Below are 24,581 nucleotides of genomic sequence, written 5' to 3'. Positions count from 1 at the left end.
GTCCAGGCATTTAGAGAGAAACAGAACAATATTTTGTGCTTGTTCTCCATTCCTTTTTTAACACTTTATTTGCTTTTTTGCCCGACAGGGATCATTACAATGCCTTCAGAGAAACAGCCAGAATTATTCCAAGATCAAGTGGCTAAATAAGAGCTTGCGATACGCACATTTGGTTATTTTCTCTTAATGTGAATTACTATGCATTTATTGACACCCAAGTTTCATCTGCATTTTATCAGTCAGTCATACTTCTGCAGTATCATCTCCCTTTCATCCATTTTCACCTCAGCTAACAGTTCCAAGTACGGAAAGCGCAATCCCCAGTACAAGCACGACTGATGGTGTTGAATGGTAGCACCAGTCGTTAGCAGAACGCCTTGATGCTGCTCTGCCAAGCCACCAACTTTAAGCCCAAACCCGGTCTCCTGCCGACCCCTTGCCGTGCTGGCAGGAAAAGGCAAAAATCTAACTCAGCCAGGACGGACCATAACGCCGGTGCGTACAGGGATGCTGCCTCCCCACCTATGCCAGTAGATGGCCAACACACAACTTCAGAAGACTTTTCCACCCCCCGAAATGTAGTGGCTACTCTCCATCTTTTGTTTACAAGCTTAGCGAGAATCCTTTCGTTTGCCCAGTGCATCATTACACATTCACAAAGCAGCTGATGCGGAGCCAGACACAAATCCATACCACACTGCTTTGCACTTGTATGTATTTGCTCACACTCCAGTGTCCACCTTTTTGCATTTTCATAGTCAATACTGGCACCGCAGTGCTGACATGTTCCAGAAATAATACTTGCCAACAGTACTGTATATAGAAGAGAATTACCACAGAAAAGCTTTGATTTTACTGACTCAAGGGCAAAGAAGAGGGATCACGTTATCTGGTGAAACCTAATGGTGAATTTGAGAGGCAGTTGTAATCTGGTCATAAAAGATATCAGAAACCCATGATCATTACTGACCATAAAAACGTTATTTGTTAGGATATTAAAATATACCATTAGTTTTAATGTTCTGCCTAAAGTATGCACCTCATTTACCAAAGTTTGACTTTTGAAAGGAAAATAATAATAATAAAAAATAATAAATCAATGAAGCACAGCTTTTAGAAGACATTATAGAGAGACAATGATGTTCTACAGGTTACTGTAATAACATACTCCCAGATTTACAATGTGCTGTATACAGCAAAGAACAGTACCGCTATAAGCATCTCCTAGATATTGCATAAAGGTTAAGCAGACGTGCATCCTCTCGCAAGCACTGGATGTTACAGAAGGATTACCGGTCAGCACAACACTGGAGTGGCCTTCAATCAAGAAAAAAAAAAAAAAAAAAAAATAGAAAAAGCAACTACAACCATGCAAGTAACAAGCAATTGCTCCTCTGGAATCATACTGGGACAGCACTGGAACCCTGCCTTCCCCGGGCAGGGGGAGAGCACGGGGGCAAAATCAGGGGAAGAGAAGTTGCTGCACTTAAGAGGCCAGCTAGATGCTGTGATTTTGAATTGCTAGGACCAGGAGCAATTGACAGTTAAACACACAGTAAATGAAGACAAAACAAAGTTGTTTCAGAATAAAACTTCCAAAAGTCTCCTTTAAAAAAAAAAAAAACAAACAAACAAAAAAAAAACCCAAAAAAACCCCCAAAACAACACCCAAACACAAAACAACACTCAAACCGCAGCAGTTTCCAGGAGATGCGTCTTTGATAGTCAAGCGCATCAGCAACCAGAATTGTTGGATGTCTTCATTATAGCTGCCAGGCTTACATTGCAGTCACACTGCTTTGGTCAATTTATGACATTGGCAGAATTTCTGATGAGAACCATTTGGATCATACAGTGAGAAATACAGAAGGTCAAAAGCAAAAGCCTCAGAGCTAACAGGGATGCAGGTAAGACGCACAGAAATGAGTTCAATAGGATGACTGAATATGCAATGAAAGCTACTTACTGCAGAGTATCTTATACACTCTTATGAGCTCAGACAGAAAAATTTGTTTTCAAAATGAGCCCAATTTTAATCCTAAATACCAATGCTAAATTACTGTATTACATACTCCTAAAGAGCATTAAAGAGAGCAGCCTGTTTAACACGCAACTTGGAGCCCTTTTTCCTGTAGTCGGTGTGCAAGTATGAGAGAGTTTATGTTGATTTGCTTCTTTGGGCAAGCAAATCCTTTAGCCAGAATAGACGAGAGGCTTAAATGAATTAGCCATGTCAGCATTTTAATATTTGTGTCCGTTAACGGATGGGGCATTCGAGCCGCCCAGCTGAGAATGGAGCTGCAACATCACCATCACTGTTACATCAAGGCAGAGAATGTCTTCCCCCAATCACTTTATTTTCCTGGATTGCAGAGGGGATATTATTGGATTTTAAAGGGTAGCTTACTGGCTGTCAAACCTTACCTTGCACGCAGGAAGAGAAGAAAACCTAAACATGACTCCCCATGCCTGAAGTGCCGTTTATGGAACGTGCATCCGAGACATGGCAGGCTTGATTTGATAACGGGAGATCTGGACTGCTGAATGGCTGTGAAGCCAGTTTCTTTTATCGAGTCAAGCCCTAAGGTGATCATATTTTCAGTATAACAATGAGCCAGTTTATCCCCACTGGGTTATGGGGATTTTTTTTATGGTAGCGTATATGCTGCATCTGGCACAGAAGCATATTAAAACTGTGGTTTAAATGAATTGTGATACGTTACCCATGCAGCTGGGGTGGGGTGGGGGGGGGTAAGATAAAAAACATAATAAAAATCATGGAACAATGAGACTGCCAAGTTACTTTACCATTTGGAGACCAAATCATAAAACAAGAACTATCCCAAAATCCTCTTGTCCAAAGAAAATTCTTTTGCTCAGATTGGCTTCTTCTGTTGCATCATCAAAATTGAAAGTATTCTATTCCATTAGCAAGAACGAGCTATTTAAAGAAATATGAATCACAAAAGTCATAGAATTCTGATTTGTCATTCTGATTTGCTGTTTGTCAAATATGTAAAAATCTACACTTATCAGCACTTTTTACACAGAAATATACCATAGAACCAAAGCAGACTGTCATTTAATACCACCTAGTAATGAAAGCCATTTCGTTTTCATACTACAGCCTGGGTGACCACTGCCGAGAGGATTTCAGGTCCCAGGGAGAACTTACCCGGGTAGTATATGTGTGTCCATCAGACCCGCAGACAGCGTTGGCATGCGTCATGGGGCAAGCCTTGCATTTCACTATGTTAGCCGGTCCAGCCCAGTGCTTCTGGGCCAAGTTCCCTTTCTTCTGTCGAAGGCTGTAAAATAAGAAGCAGCAGGTGGTTTTTTTTGTTTGGTTGTTTTTTTTTGTTTGTTTTTGAACGTGCTCATATAAAACAGAAGGATGAAAGCTTCTCTGAATAAGGCAAAGCTGGATTTTCACCACAGTATTAATTTAAAACAGGTAAATTAAATATAGCTCCTAGCAATGCTTCTGTAATATGGCACAGTACAGTAGGCAATCTAAAAAGCAATAAATTGGTAGGCAGTCCTAGATTTACAATACTTGGCAGCTTCATTTTGATTTAGAGCTACTAATTACTTCACTTAAGAACACAGAATTTTGTTCAACACACAGCGTTTCTGGCGAAGCAGACAAGCAACATCACCACAGGTTGTATTTAGAGACATTTTCACCCGGCCTTCTCCGAGTTGCCAAGTTACTGTTACGGTAGCCACAATTTAAAAACAAAATCCTTGGAAGAGCATTGCTATTTATGTTACTTTTATAAAAATGTCTAAAATCCCCCAACAACTTTGTCCCTGTATGCGCAGTAGCCCTCTCCACATGCCAGATACTGAGTAGCTGTTATTCTCGGATCACTCACAGCCCCCCCAGGAACGCTGTGAAGTGACAGAGAGCATCTCCAAATGCATTTGTACCATGGGAGCGACTGCAGTTGTCCTCAAGTCATGGACTACTCAATTATTGCATTAAAAATGTCTGTGAAAAGACATCTTCTCCAAAAACTTACTGCAAAACATGTGCAATTGATTCTGATTAATAGCTCATTTCCTGTCATAATCAACTACTCGACCGATACGACATTAAGTAATTATCACCAGCATACTGTTGTAAGCTGATTAAAAGTTTGCTTTAGAAACCACAAGTCAATGTTACAATGCAGATTCATTTTGGCCGCGCGTACTTCTCTTTCCCTTGAAAACATTTACAAGGGAAGGCACGGCATCGCATCGGCTTTGCTGGAGACTTAAGAAAAATAACTGCCATCTGTTCTCATACCACAGTAAAAAAGATATGATATAACAGTTCAGCTAGAAAGACACTTCAATGGGCCGCTGAATGACTTTATCACAGTTTTAGAAAAATACATACAGATATATTTTAAAGCAATTTCACTACAGCTTGCAATTTGCTACACAATACTGACTCTGATGTAATGACACATTCAGCTGCTAAAATAATAAAAATTCTATTCTTTCATCTCAGCTCTAGTTTTCTTCAAGTCTAACCTTTGTCACAGTGATGAATAGTACCGCTAAGAAGCTTGTGTCCGCAGAAGGAATCCAATCACGATATTGTAAACTATGAAAATAGAAGCGTAGTATTTAAGACTAAATTCCCTTGTTATTTTCAAGAAGTTTTCCTAACACACAGAGCGGCTTTTCCTCTTCCAGATGCATTCTGCCTTGCAGAGCTGCCATCATACCAGTTGCTAAATGCTGCAGATTGGGGGTTGTTTGGCTCTGAACCCCCAAATACATCCCCGCAGACACGCTCTCTTACGCTGGGGCTCTGCAAACCATTTAAGTTTTGCAGAGTAACTGACGCTTCCGCAGCCCCCTTGCCTCCAACAATGCTTCGTTACTAAAACGTCACGATTATCTTATTGTCTCGAAAGGTTTCCGTTACAGGCATTTCTTTTGTCTTTTCAGCTTGACAAGAAGATTTCCTCATTCGCTTTACTTACAGCCCTGCGCTTCTGGAGACGCTCAAACTCACAGTCAAGAATACGTTTGGATGTAGCACCGTAGATAGTGATGAGCAGAGACTGGAGATAGATGCGAGAAGTGCTGTGCTTCTCCTTTGGGGGATGCAGAGGGATGGATCAGGGCACAAAGAGCAGACTTTTTACCTTTTCAGACTCTGATTTTGAGATTGTGGAAAGCCAGGCCCTTGTCTGTATGTAAAAGCGTTCAGAAGAAAGATTTAGGATTAGCTATGGAAAAACAGCTACGAAACACTAAACTTGAAGTGTATGATTCAGTGCCATCATCATCAAAGCCATTAGCCACAAAGCGTGCAGGACGGAGATAAGCAACTGAACTAACGAGCACCTCATCAAAATTAAACGTAGACTGAAGTTCTTAGCCAGACTGATGCCTAACGAATCACAGGATCTTGAGGCTCTGAGGGGCAAGTATAAAATATGTTGTACAGCATTTATGGACCAAACTACATTCAGGCATTTTGCACTATAACCATAAAAGAAAAGACCGCTGCGGACACGGCTGCTTGTCCCTCTCTCAGAATCTTACCATCTCCCATCCCATCATTTCCTTACTCCTGCCTTGGTCCCTTCAAGATTCATACTGCAAAGCCAGTTTCTATTGGAAGATTCTGGAGCTAATAATGATTTCCACTCTCCTATCCTCACTTTTAAAAAAAAAAAAAAAAAAAAGGTAATTTAATTTATCCGTTTCATGTCATTTCAGCAGCTCATCGAGCCTGGTGGCCTTTTCCACCACTTTACTGAGAGTAAAAAACCAATGTGCCGAGGCTTTGGCCTGAGCTCGGGTCTCACCGCAGCCCCGTGGGTAGAAGCCCCCCTCAGCTAGGGACTAGAACGGGCTCACCTGAGCCCGATTTGCAGTGTCCCACTCACAGATGCTGAAGGGAACATTATTCTCTTCTTCCCTCCCACATTCGTCTTCAGGAGCTTCTTTTGATAGCGAGAGGAAATTTGTTCTCTCAAAGAGGGTGATATTTAATAGAGAGATGAATTCACTGTGGAGTACGTCTCGAAGCATTTTATTCTTTTAAAAAGTTAGCAATTTTAGTAGCACTTCACAGAATGCGCATAACGAGGTAGAACTGCTACACCTGCGATGCAACGGGCAGCGGGGTACCCCCACCCACTTTGGTTGCAAGAAACAATCTGGGTTTCACAAATAAGCATATTCTTTTCAAGCTACACCTTTGTCAGAAACAATAGAGCAGAACGTCACTGTATTTGAAGCAAGACAAAAATAATTTTTGTCAGCTTGGCCATGTCAGTAATAGCCGAAAGTTTTAACCGGATACCCAGATTCCACACACCCCCAAAAATATAGGTAAGCACCTATTTCCTAGGGAAAACATCCGTTTCCAGAAGTAAACATGTACTTTTTTGGAGTGATATTTTGAGAGGCTGGATAAGACTTCTGGAAGCTTTTCAATCCTATAACCCCTAACACCACATCAAACATCCAAACAAACAAATTAAAACCCAGACGAGAATATTGGCTGCCACGAGCAGAGAGCCTGCAAATCCCTTCTCGATGGAGGCGCGCATTCACACACGTTTTGCTACGCTAATCATCTTGGCGTAGAATAAATATGTCAGGAGCAAGCCAGGCCAAAGTAAATTAGGCCTTTTTTTTTTTTCCCTGACAACTTAACCAACTTTAATCCTCCTTTAAGACTCAGAGTTGAAAGGATCTACTGCAAATCATTAGAAAGTAACAACTGTGCAGAAAGACCAAACCAGAAACTCCCCGCTGAGGTAAAAGCCTGCCACGTTTATAAGGACAGGAGGGCCGAGTATTTCCAATATTCCAGAAGCAACGAGACGTGGATGTCTTGCTCGAGTATTAAGACTTACAGGCAAACCCTGCCTGCTTTCGCTTTTCAGACTGGTGAGGCGATGCACCGACAGGCGTAAGATTTAAGGAGTAGTTAAGTTTTACAGAATTCAGCCTCTTAACGTTTTAATGCATAAAGAAGTTTTAGTGGTTTAAAACATTCACACTTCCAGAGAGGGAAAACGTACACTGCCTCAACTTCATTACTCATTACGCAGACGCACTACTTACCACATACAGGGAGACAACATCTGGTTTGCTTGCACGGGAACAGGCAGCAGGGTTGCCAGATGCCACCAGCCAGATGCCAGGACCGTACGCGGTAGCCCCTGGCCAGCAGCACTGCGCAGCCCACCCCGGAGCCACAAACACTCCCGCTTCAGCCCAGGTCCTCTGGGCAGCGAGCTTTGGCCGTGGAAAAGAGAGCTGAGAAGCTGGAGGAGAACTGGCTCCACCCAAGACTGGAAGGCTTCCAGCTGTGCCCCATGAGAGCTGATGAAGCCCCAGCACGCACAGCCTGCTAGAGGGTTTGAATTCTGCCTTTCAGCAAAAGCTTATCAAACCCAATGCTTCAAACAAAATATTTCACACTGAGTCTTCCCCCCCCCCCCCCTCCAAAATCTACAACGTTAACTCCTGCCCAGGTCTCTGTGTGGGCTGTGCTGCTTAGGGATCTCTGCGTCTTTGCTTCTAACATCTCTCCAGGATGGCACAAAGGAGCATATATGGCAATAAACTTTGGCAAAGCCAGAGGCAAAAATAAAGTCACTTGCACAAGAATGACAGTTTCTTTTAAATTTACATTTACAATTTGTTTTACTTACATTTAATTTTCAAGTTTACACAGGTCCTAGAACTATGAATAATTTCATTTTTATTTGCCTTGAAATACTCCTGGAAAAATTGAAAATTTTAAAATATTTTAAACTAGACTTTTAAAAAGGGAATAATTTATCTTTTAGGGTAAAACCTGGAAAGGATCACCAAAGAGCATCATAACCACAGCATAGGAAGTGAGAGTGGATATGATGTGGATAAGCTTAGTTTCACCCAATACATGCTTCCAAACTATCACACGAAGTTCATTTTCTTATCATTTACTGAACTGATAGATTTTAGTTAATTTACTTACTGAGAAGACAACAATCCCTTAGCCCCTGTTCTGCAGCTGACTTGCCTTGTTGGTGGAGTCTCTAGGTGAACCTGTAGTGTATATAGTACGATATGACTAGGCGGTCTATAAAGACGTGAAATTAAAAATGGGACCTTGTAAATTTGATACAGAATGTGTAAATTGAGGGTATCAGTGTTCAACTTTGAGACAACAGCTTATCAGAAAACATGGGCATATTATATTTTAATAAGCTGTATAATTTTGCTACATAAGATAATGACTATCACAGGAAAAAAATTGTGAAATTATAATATAATTTAAAATGGCAAATTATATCAACTTTTTTTATTTCAATTAATAAGTCTTATCACTGCCAGCTAGAAACAGCCAAAATATCAACAGATTTTATAAGCAAGACCGATGCTGGGCTTTTATGTAGTTATATTTGATCATCCAAGTGCAAATTCAATTGAATGTTAATATTAGCAAAGACATAAAATGCACTACAATTCAGAATTTTAATCCAGAAGAAAATTTACCACATTAAGAGTATCTTACTCATCTTCAAGACTAGTTATTCCCAAACGCACATACAGTAAATTAGCAGATTAAGCATCGGTGGTTTTAGTGCAATTACAAATCAGGTTCTATGAAGACAAGCTGGCAGGCCATTATTTTGAAAGTCCCGCCAAAGGCCTGCGAGGAAGGAGACAGTAAGTAGAAGTTCCTCCTTAGGAGTTTAGAACGTATTTAGTAATGTTATTGGACAAGAAAAAGACTTCTTTACCCCAAAGAGGTTTTGTGAGGTGCATTTTCAAAGGTCTGCTGCAAATAACGGCAGAAAGTTTCTCAAAAAAAAAAACCCAACAAACAAGTTACACAATTTCTTCTAACAGAAAGTGTCAGGTAAACAAAATAGAGAGATCGGTACTGTCTCTTCTTGTTCTTGAAGTCACTGTATCAGTGCCATTACACAAGCCCAGAATTTGGTTCAACACACGTTGCAAATTACTTGCACTGCTTACCTCCCTGTGTTTCTGCTGCCTAAACCAACACAGCTACTTACTGCCGGGCCTGTCGGAATACTCCTGAGCTGGTCAGGATTTTTTTGATAGAACACACCTTAACTTAACAAAATACTAACTTGACAAAACCAAATTATTTCGTGGAGATAAACTGGTGTTACTGAACTTTTAATGGCATTGCCGCTGGAGGGCTACACGGTGCTGTACCGGTTTATCTCAGGCTGCGAGTGAGCTTGAGGTCCCGAGGTTGGGGCTTTGCAGATGCCTCGACACGTGAAGTGCTACAGAGACAGAAACTCTCGTTCCTGTCTCCTCTGCTCTGAAGACAGAAGTCTGAAAGCCCTCAGAGCTCTGGCCCTAGCTGGGCTGATAGCATGCATGGAAGACCACCGCTTTCCAATGGTCTCTTCCAGAGACCTCTTCCACGTAGCGAAGGCGATCTCAGGGTTGGCGGGTTCCCTGGAAGGCGGGTTGGAGTCAGGCACCCCCAGGTGGGCACAGCTACTGCAAGGATTCCCCATATAACTATGTCTTTAGGGGACTGTGAGTTGCACGCACTACTTTTAAGTTACAGCTGACATGGAGACATCCCTCAAGATCAGGATTAACTTTATCCATCTGTCTTTCTTTCTACACCTTACATCAAACCAAAACGTCGTGTACAACTGCTTATCAATCAAGCCCTAACGAAAGAAAATTTAAAAGTTCAGTACACCAAAGCAGGTACCAAATCTTTGTGCTTCCTGAGAAGCTGGAAGGAGCTCGGAGAGAGCAAACTTAAATGGCTTCCTGAAGCTGGAACAATTCGCTGTGGGAAGAGTTTAAAATGTACTGCCTGTACCTTCTCTATGCCTTGTGCACAGTTTGTTCTTGTCTCCCTGAAGGAAGCTTCTCACACTGAAGATAAACCCAGCAGCGCCTGGCTGTTTCTATCTTTCCTTTGAAAAAGCTGTTTCTCCTGTTCTGGAGGAAAAGAATGACAGAGCTGAAATTTGCCAGTATAAATGGCAACGCTCTCGTCTCGCTTTCTATCTTTTTTGTATTCTGTTTATTGGAGCTCAGAGTTTGGCCTCATTTCTACAACCTTTCATATTTTTCATGAGCCGTACATACCTTGAGCCGCTACCGGTCAAGCTACGTGAAGAAAAGAGTCTACACATATTGCCTCGAAAACAAAAGGATACCGAGCTTTTGGATTAGACGCAGACTCCTTATTTAATGCAAACATTGTAAAAGGAGAACAGACAGATGATTAGAGTAATTTTTCTACCTGGAATTTACACCTTCACATACAATGACTACCAACACGCAGAGCTGCCTTGCAGTTCAGCATCATCCCAGTGGACTTAGAGACGACCGCTTTCTTTGATTTCATTATTCAAAGAAATAATTTCAACTGTCTGATTGTACTAAGGCTGTTGATTACTTTCTCTTGCTGCCTTCATGTCTGCTCCCCGACAGATCGGGCTTAAAAGTGCCATAAAAAATAAAAGGCCTCTGCTCACTGTAATTGTAGGTGTGCAAAGATTCTTAATGGGGCGTGATGGTGACTGGGGACCTTTCCGGCAGAATGAGGCTCGTTCAAGGCTTTCTCCCACACTAAATGGATACTCTGCTTGCTTGCTGTTCTTTCAAACAATGGCACTGATGAGATTACATTGGGAATTAAATTTGTTTGTTGCTGGAGAGCCCCAGTAGCCAGAGGACTATTCTCCAAAAGCACACTGCACTCAGAGTTGGAGATGAAAAATTTAGGGACTCTTGAGGTGAAAGGTGTCATTCCAATGGAATGTCAAATACGCATTTCCGAGGGAAGAGGAAGAGTCAAGGAAGAGTCAAGCCTCTATTTCTCACCAACAGTAAGAAGGCAGTATAAAAATAAGCATGGGGGAAACAACGTACCAGGAGGCACTTGTCAGCTAGAGAGAGGGAAGGCTGAAAGTTTTGGTATAGCAATACGTTTTGCAAGAAAAAACCCTGACACATCTTGCAGGGAAAATGTCCTAAAGATTCTTGCCCAGATCCTACTAGGTCCAGCTAGCAACCAGCTCCCGAAAGAGACTAAAGGGTCTTGGGGCCCAGGGTGCTCAAGGGTATGGGTTCTGCAAGAGGAAGGACTCTTTATTTTCTATTTTCTTGTGTGTTTTAAAGGAACAGAGGATTTGGAAGAGCTGACATAGATTGCGAAGACCTAGAAGGCCAGAAAAACCTTTAGACTGTTAGAATGTCAGTCTGTTAGACTGACCGGTTTGATACAACCGCTGCAGGCAATTTCTGACATCCAGCAACACTGGGTCAGAGAACCCCCTGAAAGCATCTACTTGGGCAAAGCCCCTCAGACAACAGCAACGCCTGTGTCTAAACAGCTATAATATGGCATTTAAATATGGATACTCTTAAACTGCCAAGACAACTCGTTCTGCACCGTACCAGGATGTCTCAGTACAAGTACCCTTCTGAGATGTTAGTACCTGGCCTTATTCCTGGAGTAAAAATGATAAGGTTGTTAATTAAGGTCATTAGAGAAGCACATGGATTTCTGTCTTTGGGCACTTTACTACATAAAAATGGCTTTTGAAAGGTCTCATTGCATTCGTAGCTAACAGATTACTATGATTACAGGCAATTTATTTTTTAATCTAAATTCTTAATGATTTGCAACTTTTAGACCCAATACATACGCTCCACAGCTGCATAGATATGAAAACTGGGAAGGTACACAAAAGGAAAGAACCAAAGCAAAAAATCCACACAAACATACAATCCTGGTGTTTTAAAAAGTCATTATGCTCTCCTGAATAAATAACACAGCTTCTAAACTCTGCCTGTTCTCATGAATTTTCATAAGAGAATTATTTTCCTTTTCATCGTTATTTTTACACTAACATAAAAAGGAATCTCAGACACCAAACTATGTAAAAATAAAATGAAGTGCCTTGAATTTCAAAGGAGGAGGGGAGATAGCAGGAAGTTCATAATTAAAGCTGAAATCTTCTCTACCACTTCTCAGTTTGTCGTAATCTTCAGCAGCCACTTCTGAACCCTGGCTTGTGCTGTGTGACACGCTGGAACTTGGCCCACAGTGCTTAAAGGTGACCTGTGCAGCAAATTTAATACTTTTGTTGCCATTGGCTTTCTTTCCTTCTTTCTATGACAGCCTATGTGTTCTTTTCCCTGCTACCAGAAAAGAGTATTTTTTTAAGAGGATGAAGGTACGCTTTCTCTGCCCGGGATCTGGTTATTTCGGTATTAAAATATTGTATTGATCAGGTCTTGCCAAGATGTCGGAGGATGCTGAACTGCTTGATGGCATGTGAGATTGCTCTGAGCTGTCACATTGGGTCGGGAAGGAAAGCCGATGCTCGCTCACTACGCCCTGTTTCATGCAATTAGACAGCTTCAAAATCGTTTTCACCAAAAGTGTGGCAGAGCAGTCGTTTTCCCCCATTTCCCTGCTACAGCTCATATTTCTAGTTACAACGTCGAACCCTGCGTGGCTGAGTAGCTGTGCGAACAGCAAGGTGCGAGATACTTCGGCTAAAAATCATGGCAGATTTCTTGGCAGTATTTAATAACACCAGAAAGTTCCAACGTGACTGATAAATCTCCCAGAAGCTGCGGACAGAAAAACTTTAAAATGGTCCTCATTCTTGGCCAAACGCAGGGGTATGTCAAGTTTAATGCCATCGAAAGCCCAATGTCTCATGTCTCTGCAGCCATTCAGCTGCTTGGCAGAATGAAACTGTTGGGACAAACTAGTGGGTTGAAACTAGTGGGATTTTTATCAGCTCTATGTCCTTCCGCATGGTTTACAACCCGGTCTTACTCTAGCAATGGCAGTAGTTCAGTCACACGCACCACATTCCTTACCTCTACCCTCCGAAAAGCCCTCCTGCCCAAAAAGTGTGGGTGGGTTTGGTTTTGTTTTTTTTTTTTGTTTGTTTGTTTGGGTTTTTTTTGTTTTTTTTTTTTATGTTTTTTTTGTTGTTGTTTGTTTTGTTTTGTTTTGTTTTTGGTTTTGTTTTGGTTTTGTTTTTTTTTCCTGAAGCAAAAAGGTTCGGAAATCTTATTATCACTTTGCAACTGCAGGGGAAACATCAACGAATGCCCCACCCCCACCCCAAGCGTCCTTAGACGGCTCAGCTGAGTTCTGCTTCATTATGTTGATTTTGCTTTTCCTCAGGCGAATAACATGCAGTCCTCACAAAAATTGACATATTGCTGGTAGGGATGAGACAGTAGATGCATTTTAAAAAATATAGTAATCATTCTTGCCCTTAAGGCACTAAAGCAAATGTTTCTTTTTAAAAATGACTGCACAGTACTTCTGTTGTGTGAATACTTGCTACCGTGCTACAAACAATCAGTTACAAGCTGTGCTAGCAAAATATTTGCCCCTTCTGACACATTTTATTATGAGAGGCTTATTAAATTCTCAAGAAGGCTACAGCAGATTAAGCTGTTGAGGATTTTTACAATTAGCATCCATTACCTAAGAATTCATATATGATTTCTGAATAGAATTGGCTTGTCAAACAACAGACAATTAAAAAAAAAAAAATCAATCCCAAAGCCACCTCCAGAGTGTAGTCAACATCCACTATTCAAGGTTGGTTTGGAAAAATAATCAGAATGCAGTTTCCTATGTCAGAATAAAATGAATGTCAGTGAAATGCATGCTAACCAAACCAGTTATAAATATTATAAGGATCTGGGTAATTTTAAAATCCCATCCTTTTTAGCATCCAAATAGCCTAATGCTCCTGTTGCTTATTCAGCACTGCTGATTTACAGAGCTCAGTACTACGAATGTCTAACCATCCTGCTGAGTTTCTCAACATATTCAGTGCTGCCTGTCAGGTTATTTGATGCTGGAGATGGAGCTCATAATATCTATACCCTTCCCAGCTTCTCAAATGAGGCCACCTTATATCAGGCTATGTCTTAATGAAAGGTGACGGGGGCTTCAGGAAGATCCCAAACCGACAGACAGAATTTACATAATCACATTAATTTATGATACTAACTGAATGCACACGATCCAGTCCAGAGACAGCACGTGGTGAAACGCACCTTTAGGTAAAATTTGAAGATGAATGCAATCGACATACTTGCAGAAACTGCAGGATATACATTTCATGAGTTACTTCCACTGAGTTATTAAAATTTCACTTTGCTGTGACCTTGAATCCTGAAGCCTAGCGACCATGCGTTACAAACCATCCATTCTTCCCACGTTCTTCAAATATGTAGCTCCATAGGCTGCCCTACCCATGGAGGCTCAGGGTGCCATTAAAATGCAATGTAACTGCGCATTTACTCTTTTGAAAGTTTCAGCACTTTATAGCAGCCTCCTCAAAAGCATATTTTACTGTGTGAAAAAGTGAGATTCAACCAGTGGCATATTTAGATACATAGCTTTACATTACCTGGCACTTTTACAGGTTTTGTAAAAAAACATATTTAAATACTTCGCTGCTAAGTTATTAAGCAGGAATCAGTTACACGCAGATAATGATGTTGGCTTGATATGTGCCACCTTACTTCCAATCACTCCTTCCCACCTGAACTTTATTTCAGCATGCATTTCCCTTTGTTTATTGTGCTGTAATGAATGATAAACCTATGTCCTGACCACTCTGTTTTGTCCCCATTCGTCCTTTGTGAATCAGCTTATGAGAGACTAACGGACTGAACAAGGGTCAACACTTCATCTCTATCAGCTCATTTGGTCTAATCCTAAATTCACCATCTCACTCAGAAGAAATGGCCACTCTTTTGACCACACTTTTGTTGTGTTCTGAGCTCTATTCCTGTGAGCTCCCAGATGGCTTTCTCAACAGTTTCTCTTTCAGTCTCCTTCTCTCCGCTGTCCTCCTTCTACTCACAATTGATTCCTTGTACCCTATTCTTATTCTTTTTCTTTCTCTCTACTGTGTCTCTGCTGCTCTGGTAGAAGTCTAGGGACTGCTCTATTTTTTTCCCCGCAAATTAATCCTATTCTTTTTTTCCCTAATGTTTCTGCATAAAACACTTTTCTTCTCTCGACGCCTACTGTCTGTGGTCTACCTTCTGCCTGACTGGCATCTCTGACTCTCTCCTCCAGCCCTATTTTCTCAAGATCTGGTTGGCTTCTTTTAGGAGAATTTTATAAAACTGCGAAAAAAAAATTGCAGTGCCCCTTCTTCCTCACTGTATTATTTAACCCTTTTGATTCCAGTCCTTCAGTCTGATTGCTCCGCTCTGACCTCCTCCCACCTAATCTCCTTTTCCTCTCATTTTTCCCCTCCTACCTCTGAAACTTTCTTCTGCTTCATTCAGCCTCAAAAATGAGGTCCTTTGGAGAAGCAGTTATCTCTTCACCTACTCTTAACTATTCTTTCCATCTCTGCTAGGAAGTGTCATATTAAGCTTTATATTCTTTCCAGATGGTCTCTCAATGTCATTTTGGTGCTTTACCTGTAATAGTCTAGTCTTCTAATCTTTCTACACTTGAATCCTTGGAAGTCTGCGAAACTTTGTAGGTGTCCTTTCTGGTTTATCCTTCTATCTCTTTGTAGTGTTATTGTGATTTCTTCTCACAAACATCCTGTCCATATTAGGGGCTCGCTATGTTAAAACGAAGCATACAATATTTCTTCTCATGTCAGCTTCTCTATTTTTCAGTCACTGTTTCCCTATCATCACATTCATCATCTGGACTTATTCTTTAACCATATACTTCCTTTCCCTGACGCAAGCCATAGCACATTATCTTTCTGCTTTCCACTACGCCCAAGAGGAAAATATCATGAATTTAGCTATGATGTCCTGTATCTTCTTCCCGAGCTCCTTTCAGATCACCTGAACAATCATTCTCACAGGTTGCTTCTTTACAATCTATTCTTTTATTTTCCGTCTGTATGCTGTTTAGGATACCAAATGTACTTTTACCTTTCAACCTATCAGAGTTCTGGGTCATTAGTAAATACTACTTTTGGTGAAGGAAGGAGGTACTTGCAAAGCTAAAATACAGAATATGAGTCTGTTTCTTCCCAGAGCCGGAAAGCCACTTACATGCTCTGAGATACCTTCTGCACGAGCCCATTTCCGTACGTATAAAGGAAGGCACACGCTGGTTACATCTTACTCTGAGGGTTGCAGTAGATCAGCTGTAAGGCTGCTTTATGGATTCACGTCTAACGATCCTCAGTCCTTTCCTACCTTTTAGAATTTAGCAGAGCGCCCTATAAACAGATGAACTGGAGTAATCAGACCACTGAATATCAGGAACATCGAAACTTCCGCCTGTGTTTTCTGCCCAACAGTCTACAGGCAATTTATCTCACCTGGATCATGACGGAGCTCTTCTCTGCTCAGCTGTGAAGAGGTCAGGGTTCGCATTTCAGCACTCAGCATATTGCTGGTGTGCTGTCAAAGGCTGGGTGAAACCCATTACGAAATGAATAGCTCTCATTGTGTTTCATCAAAAACGGGAATATGAGTTTCTGAAAGGACTATGAACCTCAGTTATACAGGCAGCTGGTTCAAAACGAAGCAAAAACTTCTGAACTAACAAAGGAGCTAATTAAAAAAACCCTCAGACTTCTGAGTTCTTCCTTTGCTAAGCTAAAATATTGTTGCAAATGAAAAATTTATACACAGATAAAACATAGGAGCTCAAGAAATTAACTATGGATGAGGTGCTCAGCAGGAATGACCGCAGTGTAATTCAATTTGGCAGTCTTGGGCTTCAGGTAAACTGGATTAGCTAAGACTAGGAAAATCTGTCAAAGGACTTGAAAAAGATTTAAAGCCAGATGACTGACCAGAATAATGGCACACAGCATTACAATGTACAGCAATGAAGAATGGACAGACTAATTTATACAATGAAACTACAAAACGTCCTTTCTGTTCAACATGGACCATCAATTTAAATGCCAATAAGGTACAAAGAAAGAATTTCTAAAGAAGAGGAAAGAAAAAGCAGAGGACACGTAAGTTCCCTGCATTTCTATCTGTTGAGTTGTCTTCTCAGCAAGTCAAGAGATCGGATGCTACAGAAGAGGAGCAGGTTTCATTTTTTAATAGTATGTTCGACTCTTAACCAACCCTATTCTCTTGACTTCTTAACTCAGAAAACAAACGAACAAAAAAACCCCAACCAAACAAAAAAACTTACACTATGCTTTACTACTGAAGCTATTTAGTCTTCCACACTTGGTGATAACTGATTATAACAACCAACTAATGAGAATGGTTTGGTTTTTTTCATAAAAGAAGATGGGTTGCATGGTGATCAAAGCTAGAGGCTAGGTAAATCAGCAAAGCAAAATTCCCAACTGTCACTCCCCATACATGTTAAACAACATTTTTCTAGATATTATCGTAATAAAGCTGTGACAGAGTTAGAATAATAAAGCGAGCATAAGCAGACCATGTTGGTTCTTACTAAACTTTATATAGTATGAGTGTGGATGATACAAAGACAATTCTCTTTAGGAGAATTGTTTTGGAAGAATTGAAAGGATACGGATACCTCTCGTTCGGCTATTATGACATTATTTTGTAGAATCATAATTCCCAACCTACTACTTTATTTCCTATATATTGGTATAAGCAGTTGGTGCCTCAGTGGCCCTTGTCTCGAAACTGAGAATATGGAAAGTTTAGAAAAATACTTAACATTTCTTTCTCAAAGAAGCAAATGCCAACTAATTGAAAGCAAAATCATCCATAGGAAAATAGATTTCCGTATCTATAAAAATGCTGAAGGAGAAGAGAGCTAATCTTGTCAAAATGTTCTACTTACCCAAATTCAGAGTTATAGGCTAGTTTATTTAAAAAGCCTTTTTGTGTTAAAAAAACCTTACACCAGAAGTTGTTAAAAAAGAAACATCAAAATCAAACTGAAATATTTCAAGCTTCGATGAACAAATGCTTGGAGTAATTTGAATCTTATTGCATATCTGAACATGATTTTTTCCAAGATTTTGGCTTTTTGTTAACGCTAAAACCTCCAAATTGGTGAAGAGAAAAAAAAAAACAGTTTCTCACCAATTCCAACGAAGAATACTAATGATCTGATTTAATGAGAATGATTAGATCACATTCATCCTCTGTATTTTATGAAGCCTCTTGAGTTTAATACAGTTGGAAGGCTCAATATTATTAAAACTTCCATTTTGTATCTCTAAGGTAAATGGTAAACACCATCTTAAAGTTGAGTGTGAACAAGGTTGTCAATTAAAAGTTTGCAAAGTTTTCTTTGCGAAAGTGAAATAATTTGGTTCAAATATCTTCTCCAAAACTTTTACGAAACTATTCCTTTCTGGCAGAGTGTGCTACATGAAAAATTTACAGATGATGGATTTAGTCTGGGTCAAAACTGGGACTGCAGTAGAAAGCTCCTCTAATCCCAAACACAACTGTCAGGACAGTCCTGTTCCTCCAAAGTACACTGTTGAAACAAAAACGAGAAAAATCTAAAGATAATATAGTTCAGGGCATAGGAAAAATAAAAAGACATAAAACCACACAGGAGGTAAAATATATCTGTGAAAATAATTGGGATTCCAATGAACTGCAGAGCATGCTTTAGTCCTTGGCTGTATTTTCCTTGTTTTTGAAAAGTAACATAAGTTTGAAATTTTACAGGGTTGTAAAAGAGCCTCAAGGTACAAAAATTGTTCTTTACTTTAAAACTGTGTTATGTTTTACAGGAGCATATTTATTCAGATATGGGAGATAACATAAGTCTGCATTAAAGGACAAAATCATTTCTTTTCAAAGTGCAGATCTAGACAGGAGAAAAGTAGAGAATGTCACAGAATATTTATTTCAAGACAAGTTTTGCTGCTAGACTTAAAATGTAATGGAAGCCAGATACTGCAGTAGTTAGAGTGATCACATCACTAAGTGTTCACAAGATTCGTGAGATTATTTTTTTCCTGAATCGTGCAGGTCTAGCAGCAACCCCTTTGAACACTCCGAAGCATTTGCTTTTCCTGGAAAAGTATGAAGAGAGATAATGATAGAAATTGCCCATTCTTCAGTATGCAAAGAGAATTCTAAGAAAAAAAGGCTAGTCGAGGGCTATTGGGAAAGTCTCCTTTGCAATATCCACTTATTAAAGATACTGTCCCAAAAAAATGGAAAAGAAAGGAGACTGGACATTTTTTTTAATAGTTGGCATTTGTCAGAAACCAGTGAAGACCCAAGGAAAGGATTTAATCTTTCAGAAATACTAATCAATATGTTTCATATCTATACCATTGTAGGAATAAAATATGAAAGCAGCAATGCTAGATCACTTCCAAATAAAGAAAAGAGGAAAGAAAATGTCTCTGGACACTTTTTGAGGAGCAAAGCTGTACTCTGTCTCTTGAGATAATAATGAAAGAAAATAATGTCTTATTTTCTCTAGGTAGAAAAGATAATTGAATACTCAAGTCATTTGGGGGTAGCTGTATTCTATAGACTCCTTCACATCCTCAGCATAAAATAAATTTGTCATACCATCAAGGCAGGAGGTGGTGACTACATCAGTCTGATTTTACTGATTTCTGAAAGGCGGTGTGCCTGTAAGTCATGGGGATGGCTTTTATTTACCCTTGTGTTGACAACAGTGGTACCGACTCAGTAGAGCTTGGGTCCCAGATGAGTCTCGTAACTGAGTGAATTTTGCATAATTAATGAAATATTCATTGGGTCAGACATGGGCAGATACCAGTTTGACAGCCCAGTGACTAGGGCACTCACCCAGGCTGATGAGACCAAAGCCCTTCTCCAATTAACCAAGAGAAAGGAATAAAAACTACAGGCTTTGAGGGAAAGCCATGAAGAAAAGCCAGTAACTACTTATTGGGAGATGCAGAAGACTTCTCCCTGAGCCACAAGGCTTGAACCTCTCTTTTTTACATTCTACATTCAAGGTCTCTTCACCATCCTTTCACATTTCTGAGGTGAGAGACTTTCTTGTCAAGAACTATTCTGTACATTCCTAGGAAACGTTTTGTTGAATTGGCAGGAAAACTGTTTTGTCAGAAAACTCCAGATCATGTCTACTCAATACTTAAAAGGTGAAAGCTTGTTTTAAGGTTATTTCTGTTTCCACTTTCTCAAAATGTTCCAGTGTGAAAAAAATCTCATTAGGGAGCTCAGGGCAAACTGAGACGGTGAAGACTATGCAGATAATTCTACTAAGTTAAGAGCTAATCCAAGAAAATAATAATAAAAAAACAACAGTTTTAATTACTGAACTTAAATGCAATATTTGATTTCATAGACACGGCAGTTTTCACTGGCTGCAATACAAGTTTTCTTTTTTTTTTTTTCTTTTTTATTGCTAACATACTAATTGGAAGAGGAAGTAACTCTGTGGAATCTGCTAGAAATTTTGTCTTTTTAAATTGAAATCATTGAACATTCTGTATTTAGTTGCAACTAATCTTTTAGGATTTCATTGTTAAAATAGAGAACATAAATCCAATAAGTGATAGCAAAATGAAGGCTTAATAATTCTCTCAACTAATTTGAAAACTTGTTAATCTTCTTGCCCACACTATTACAGAAAGATGTAATAGCACAGATCTGTAGAAGTGTTTCCTGGTAATTACGCTTCATTAACGTAACAGAATCTATCATGATGTATTTGCTATTTATTTGTTTATTTATTTTAGACAGCTCTACACTGTGGTCAGTTGAGTGGCTTAGAATGAACATACGGTCCTTGATAAAAGACTTACCACTGCATTTACAGATGAGAAAGGTGAATATGGATCCTCCAAACACAGAGTAACCCTGTAGGCTTCCAACTCTACAGGCATGTATGTATGAGATGGGCTTTAATGAATCAATTTTTTTCCCACTGAGGAAAGTAAGCGTTGGGGTTCAACACTGTCTCATGGACTGCCTGCTCACAGCCTCCGGACCATCAAATGCACCAGGCCAAATCCCGAGAGCTTTGGTGTTCTGAAAAGATAACTCTTCCCAGTTTTTAGAAGACATGAAGGGCCTTGTTTGAGATAAAATTTGATCTTTTGACTACTGGCCCTGAGAATTTAGCACTGACTTTCACAGCAGATGCAAGGGAGAAAGAATAAGGGGAAGAGCTGAAACCACAGAACAGAACTTCCTTCTTTTCCTTTTTAGCTTTTGCATTTCAAACATCTGATCACCTCTTCCAATTATTAGAGAGATCACGCAAGAGTTTTGCATTGGTGATATGTACTGTAATTACAGTGCACATGGACACGGTGTTTCCTCCCTTGACTACCTTAAAAAATTGGCTGAACAATAAGAAGTGTGAAGTATGGAACTGTTCAAGGCCAGGCTGGATGGGGCTCTGAGCAACCTGGTGTGGTGGGAGGTGTCCCTGCCCACGGCAGGGGTTGGGAACTCAATGATCTTTAAGGTCCCTTCCAACCTAAACCATGCTATGATTCTAAGATTAAGCAGCAATATCAAGATTCCCCCCCCCCCCCTTTTTTTTTAAGATGCGGAAGATGCTCACAGGAATTAAGTTATCATATATTATAAGATTTGTTTAAATCTAGAGATACAAGCAATATACCTTTCACAAGTGTGCTGAGGTATTATTCTTTTTGCCTAAAAATGTAATGGCACAGCATTGCCTTTCTACAGTTAATTTGTAAGTGGAACAGTGATAACCTGAACAGAAATACTTAAAGAAGCAAAATATTTTGGGTTGATTTCTAATCATCAGTAGTGCTCCCGATGTACGGAGCTTTAAACAGAAAGTACTTTGGTGGCTCATGTCCATAAATAATGTCATTTGTGGTTCATTGGTTGAATTAATCTGATATAAAATGACTAAATTGAAAATCTGTAGGTTGAGCTCTTGATGAGTTCTGGCAGACCACTAAGCAGGCAATCATAAGCTTATTAATGAAAAGAGAATGATAGAAATTGAAATATTAAAGAAGCAGGAAGTAATAGATTAAAAATTAATTTTGATAACATAACTTGCACCAAATAAGAAAATGATTGATGCAAGAAGCTCCCTTTTATTGTTTTCATATGCTATTTCTTTCAAAAGAGTGCCGTTAGATGGAACTGCATGGCTGTAAAGGGACAAACCACCTAAGACTACATTTGTCCCTTTATATTAGCTGTCATTCATGCCTTTGTTGCTAATGTAGTTTAGAACTGGCAAACCTATGTGGAAAAGGTTTTCACAGTATAAATTTTTTGCTTGCTGATGAATTCCTCAGGGTGGTCTGGGATACGGCTTCATCATTTTTCCTAGTGAAGTTTTGTCCCCGAAATGATGAAGGATGTTGAACAACATACGAAATTCGGCAGAACTCTGCAGAAAACCCCATCCGCTTTTAGAGGAGCCAAAGTTTCTCACCCAGCAGAACCACAGGCACAGGGTAGAAAGCTGCGAACCGTGCAAGGCGAAGGGTGTAAAAGAAGAGTCTGGCCCCGCTCATTAGAATTTTAGCCTATTATTGACAAAGCCTTTCACTGCTCTTGAAAGGCGTTAGAAGCGTTAACTGGAAAATCTCTGAGGTATAATGGTAAAATATAGAACTGTTTTACGAACAATAAAGATCAGTCTTTGGTAGGTTTAAAAGTTATATATGTTGAGTCTGCACCATATTCAAGAGACACAACTTTAAAAAGCAGCAAACTGACCAGCATCAAATGAAATGCAATATTTTTAAGGCCTGATTTGCAAATTTCAAACAAAATATATTGTTTGTAATATTCACTGCAATCAGAATATATACTGTCATTTATCAAAAGGCAGATTTTAAAATGTTGCACATTTAATTCTTTTTCCAATATAATGGGATGTTGGAAATTGAAGAAAAGCTTTAATAAAATTTCTTCGCTGTAAACATCAGTCCCAATCTTACAAAAGCATGCCTTTTATTAGCACTAAAAAGACTTTTCCACTGAACACATTCATGTCCTGGGGCTTCTACAGCAAAAACCAGCAATAAATTTAGAATCTCCAGTAAACAGATTATTGTATAAATACAGAATAATTTTCAGAGCATTGGAGGTCATTTGTAAACATTAAATAATAATTTCAGACTGACTGGATTACTCAACAGATTTAAGATAAGGACAGACAGCAAAAACACAGACACGTATTAAATAATACTACAAATTTGTTTCCAGCAATTCGGTGGTTAAGATTTTTAGCATATAGCAAATACAAAGAGCATGAATCAGGAAACAGCTCCTTAATCTACTGAGCTATGGGAAGCCCAGAAAGACTGCAGATTCCAGGTCCGGTGAGGATTAACATAGTCATAGAGAGAGTCAGCCAACAGCTCAAGGCAGTAACATGCATGCGACCTACAAGGTCAATGGTCAAATCTGGTACTGCTGACAGGTACATGGAGAGTCTGTAGAACTGTTCGCTTGGGTCCCACATCTTAATATACCTACCTGTTTGCATTTTAGTAATAGTCATAATAATGATGTGCTAAGGCTGTTCAAAAAATCCAAGAATTACCAAGCTACTCTATATGCAAAGCCTGACGCCTCCTTACGGGACAAGGATAAAAAGGCAGTGAGTCCCATCCAGCTTTAGTCATTTGTTATTTATTCATTTGTTGGCAAATCTCTTGACATTTGCCAATCAGATGACATTTATACCAATTACTGTTTTCATTTCTTGCTCACTTCAGAGTGAGCAAGAGGAGCTTTCCAAACAACAAAAACCCCAACGTTCCTTATGTTGTAAACAGCTCACGATCCAAGTCAGGAATAGACAAATGCCGTGGAGGAGGTGACTGAACTTTTAACTCAGCCTTCTTCCAGATATCTCAAGGGAAACAGGAGCTTTTGGATGCTAACTTCACTTTGGATACTAGCTGTTGTCAAGTTGATAAGAGCTATATCAAGAAGTTGATATATGACCAATTCTGCAGTCAACAAAAGAACCCACTGAGACAGTAAAACTGTTACGAAGAAAGACTGGTTTGACCTTATTTTATCTTTCATATTTAAGTTCTCCTGCTGGCTTGTGTTCCCTATGAATCTGCTGCACAAACTTACCATAGACTTATAAAATCATTTAGCATGGAAAAGACATTTAAGATCATCGAGTCTGAGAGTAATATTCACACACTGCCTCTCGGACATGCCTTTTCCACCATTCTACATTTAAGTTTCGTTAGTCAGATCTCAGAGCTCTACACACTGGATTTTATATATAGCTTATATATAATATTCAGCTAGTTATGGCTTGTATTTATTTCAAACTCCCTCTTCCCCCTCCTTTGGTTATCATGCTAATAAAAAAGGTTTTTTTCAGAGAAAAGTAATTTTGGCTATTGCGTGCTTCCAGTGAGGACGAGAACAAATGTATAATGCTATGTAAAATCCTTGAAACAGCAAATTGCACATATATCTACTCAATTCTGGACTGTATGTTGATCCAGAGGTACATAGAACATCAAAGCCAGAACTGTTCTCCAGAAAGCTCAGTTGAAAGACCACCTGGAATATGGACTTCCGAATTGCAGATATTCTACTGGGGCTCACGGAAGAACAACCAAAGGCTTAAAGCAGTCATGGATGAACAGGCACTTAAAAGAGGGGATTAATTTAAGAAATATAGA

The 24,581-nt window shown here is 39.7% G+C and overlaps 1 protein-coding gene across 1 annotated transcript in view; it reads right to left on the bottom strand.

Moving 5' to 3' along the window:
* SPOCK1 (SPARC (osteonectin), cwcv and kazal like domains proteoglycan 1) overlaps positions 1–24,581 on the bottom strand; it is a gene marked incomplete at its 3' end in the record, with an annotated part of 326,243 nt that overhangs the window by 95,298 nt on the left and 206,364 nt on the right. Inside the window, exon 5 of the mRNA XM_082489914.1 lies at positions 3,176–3,308. Within this exon, the coding sequence (XP_082346040.1) occupies positions 3,176–3,308 (133 nt within the window). The remainder of the gene's footprint in view (positions 1–3,175; positions 3,309–24,581) is intronic.

This window comes from Vanellus vanellus (genome assembly GCF_965231255.1).
Source record: "Vanellus vanellus genome assembly, chromosome: 13".
NCBI lineage: Eukaryota > Metazoa > Chordata > Aves > Charadriiformes > Charadriidae > Vanellus > Vanellus vanellus.
The sequence above is the reverse complement of the archived record's forward strand: the minus strand, read 5'-3'. Positions and strand labels throughout refer to the sequence as shown.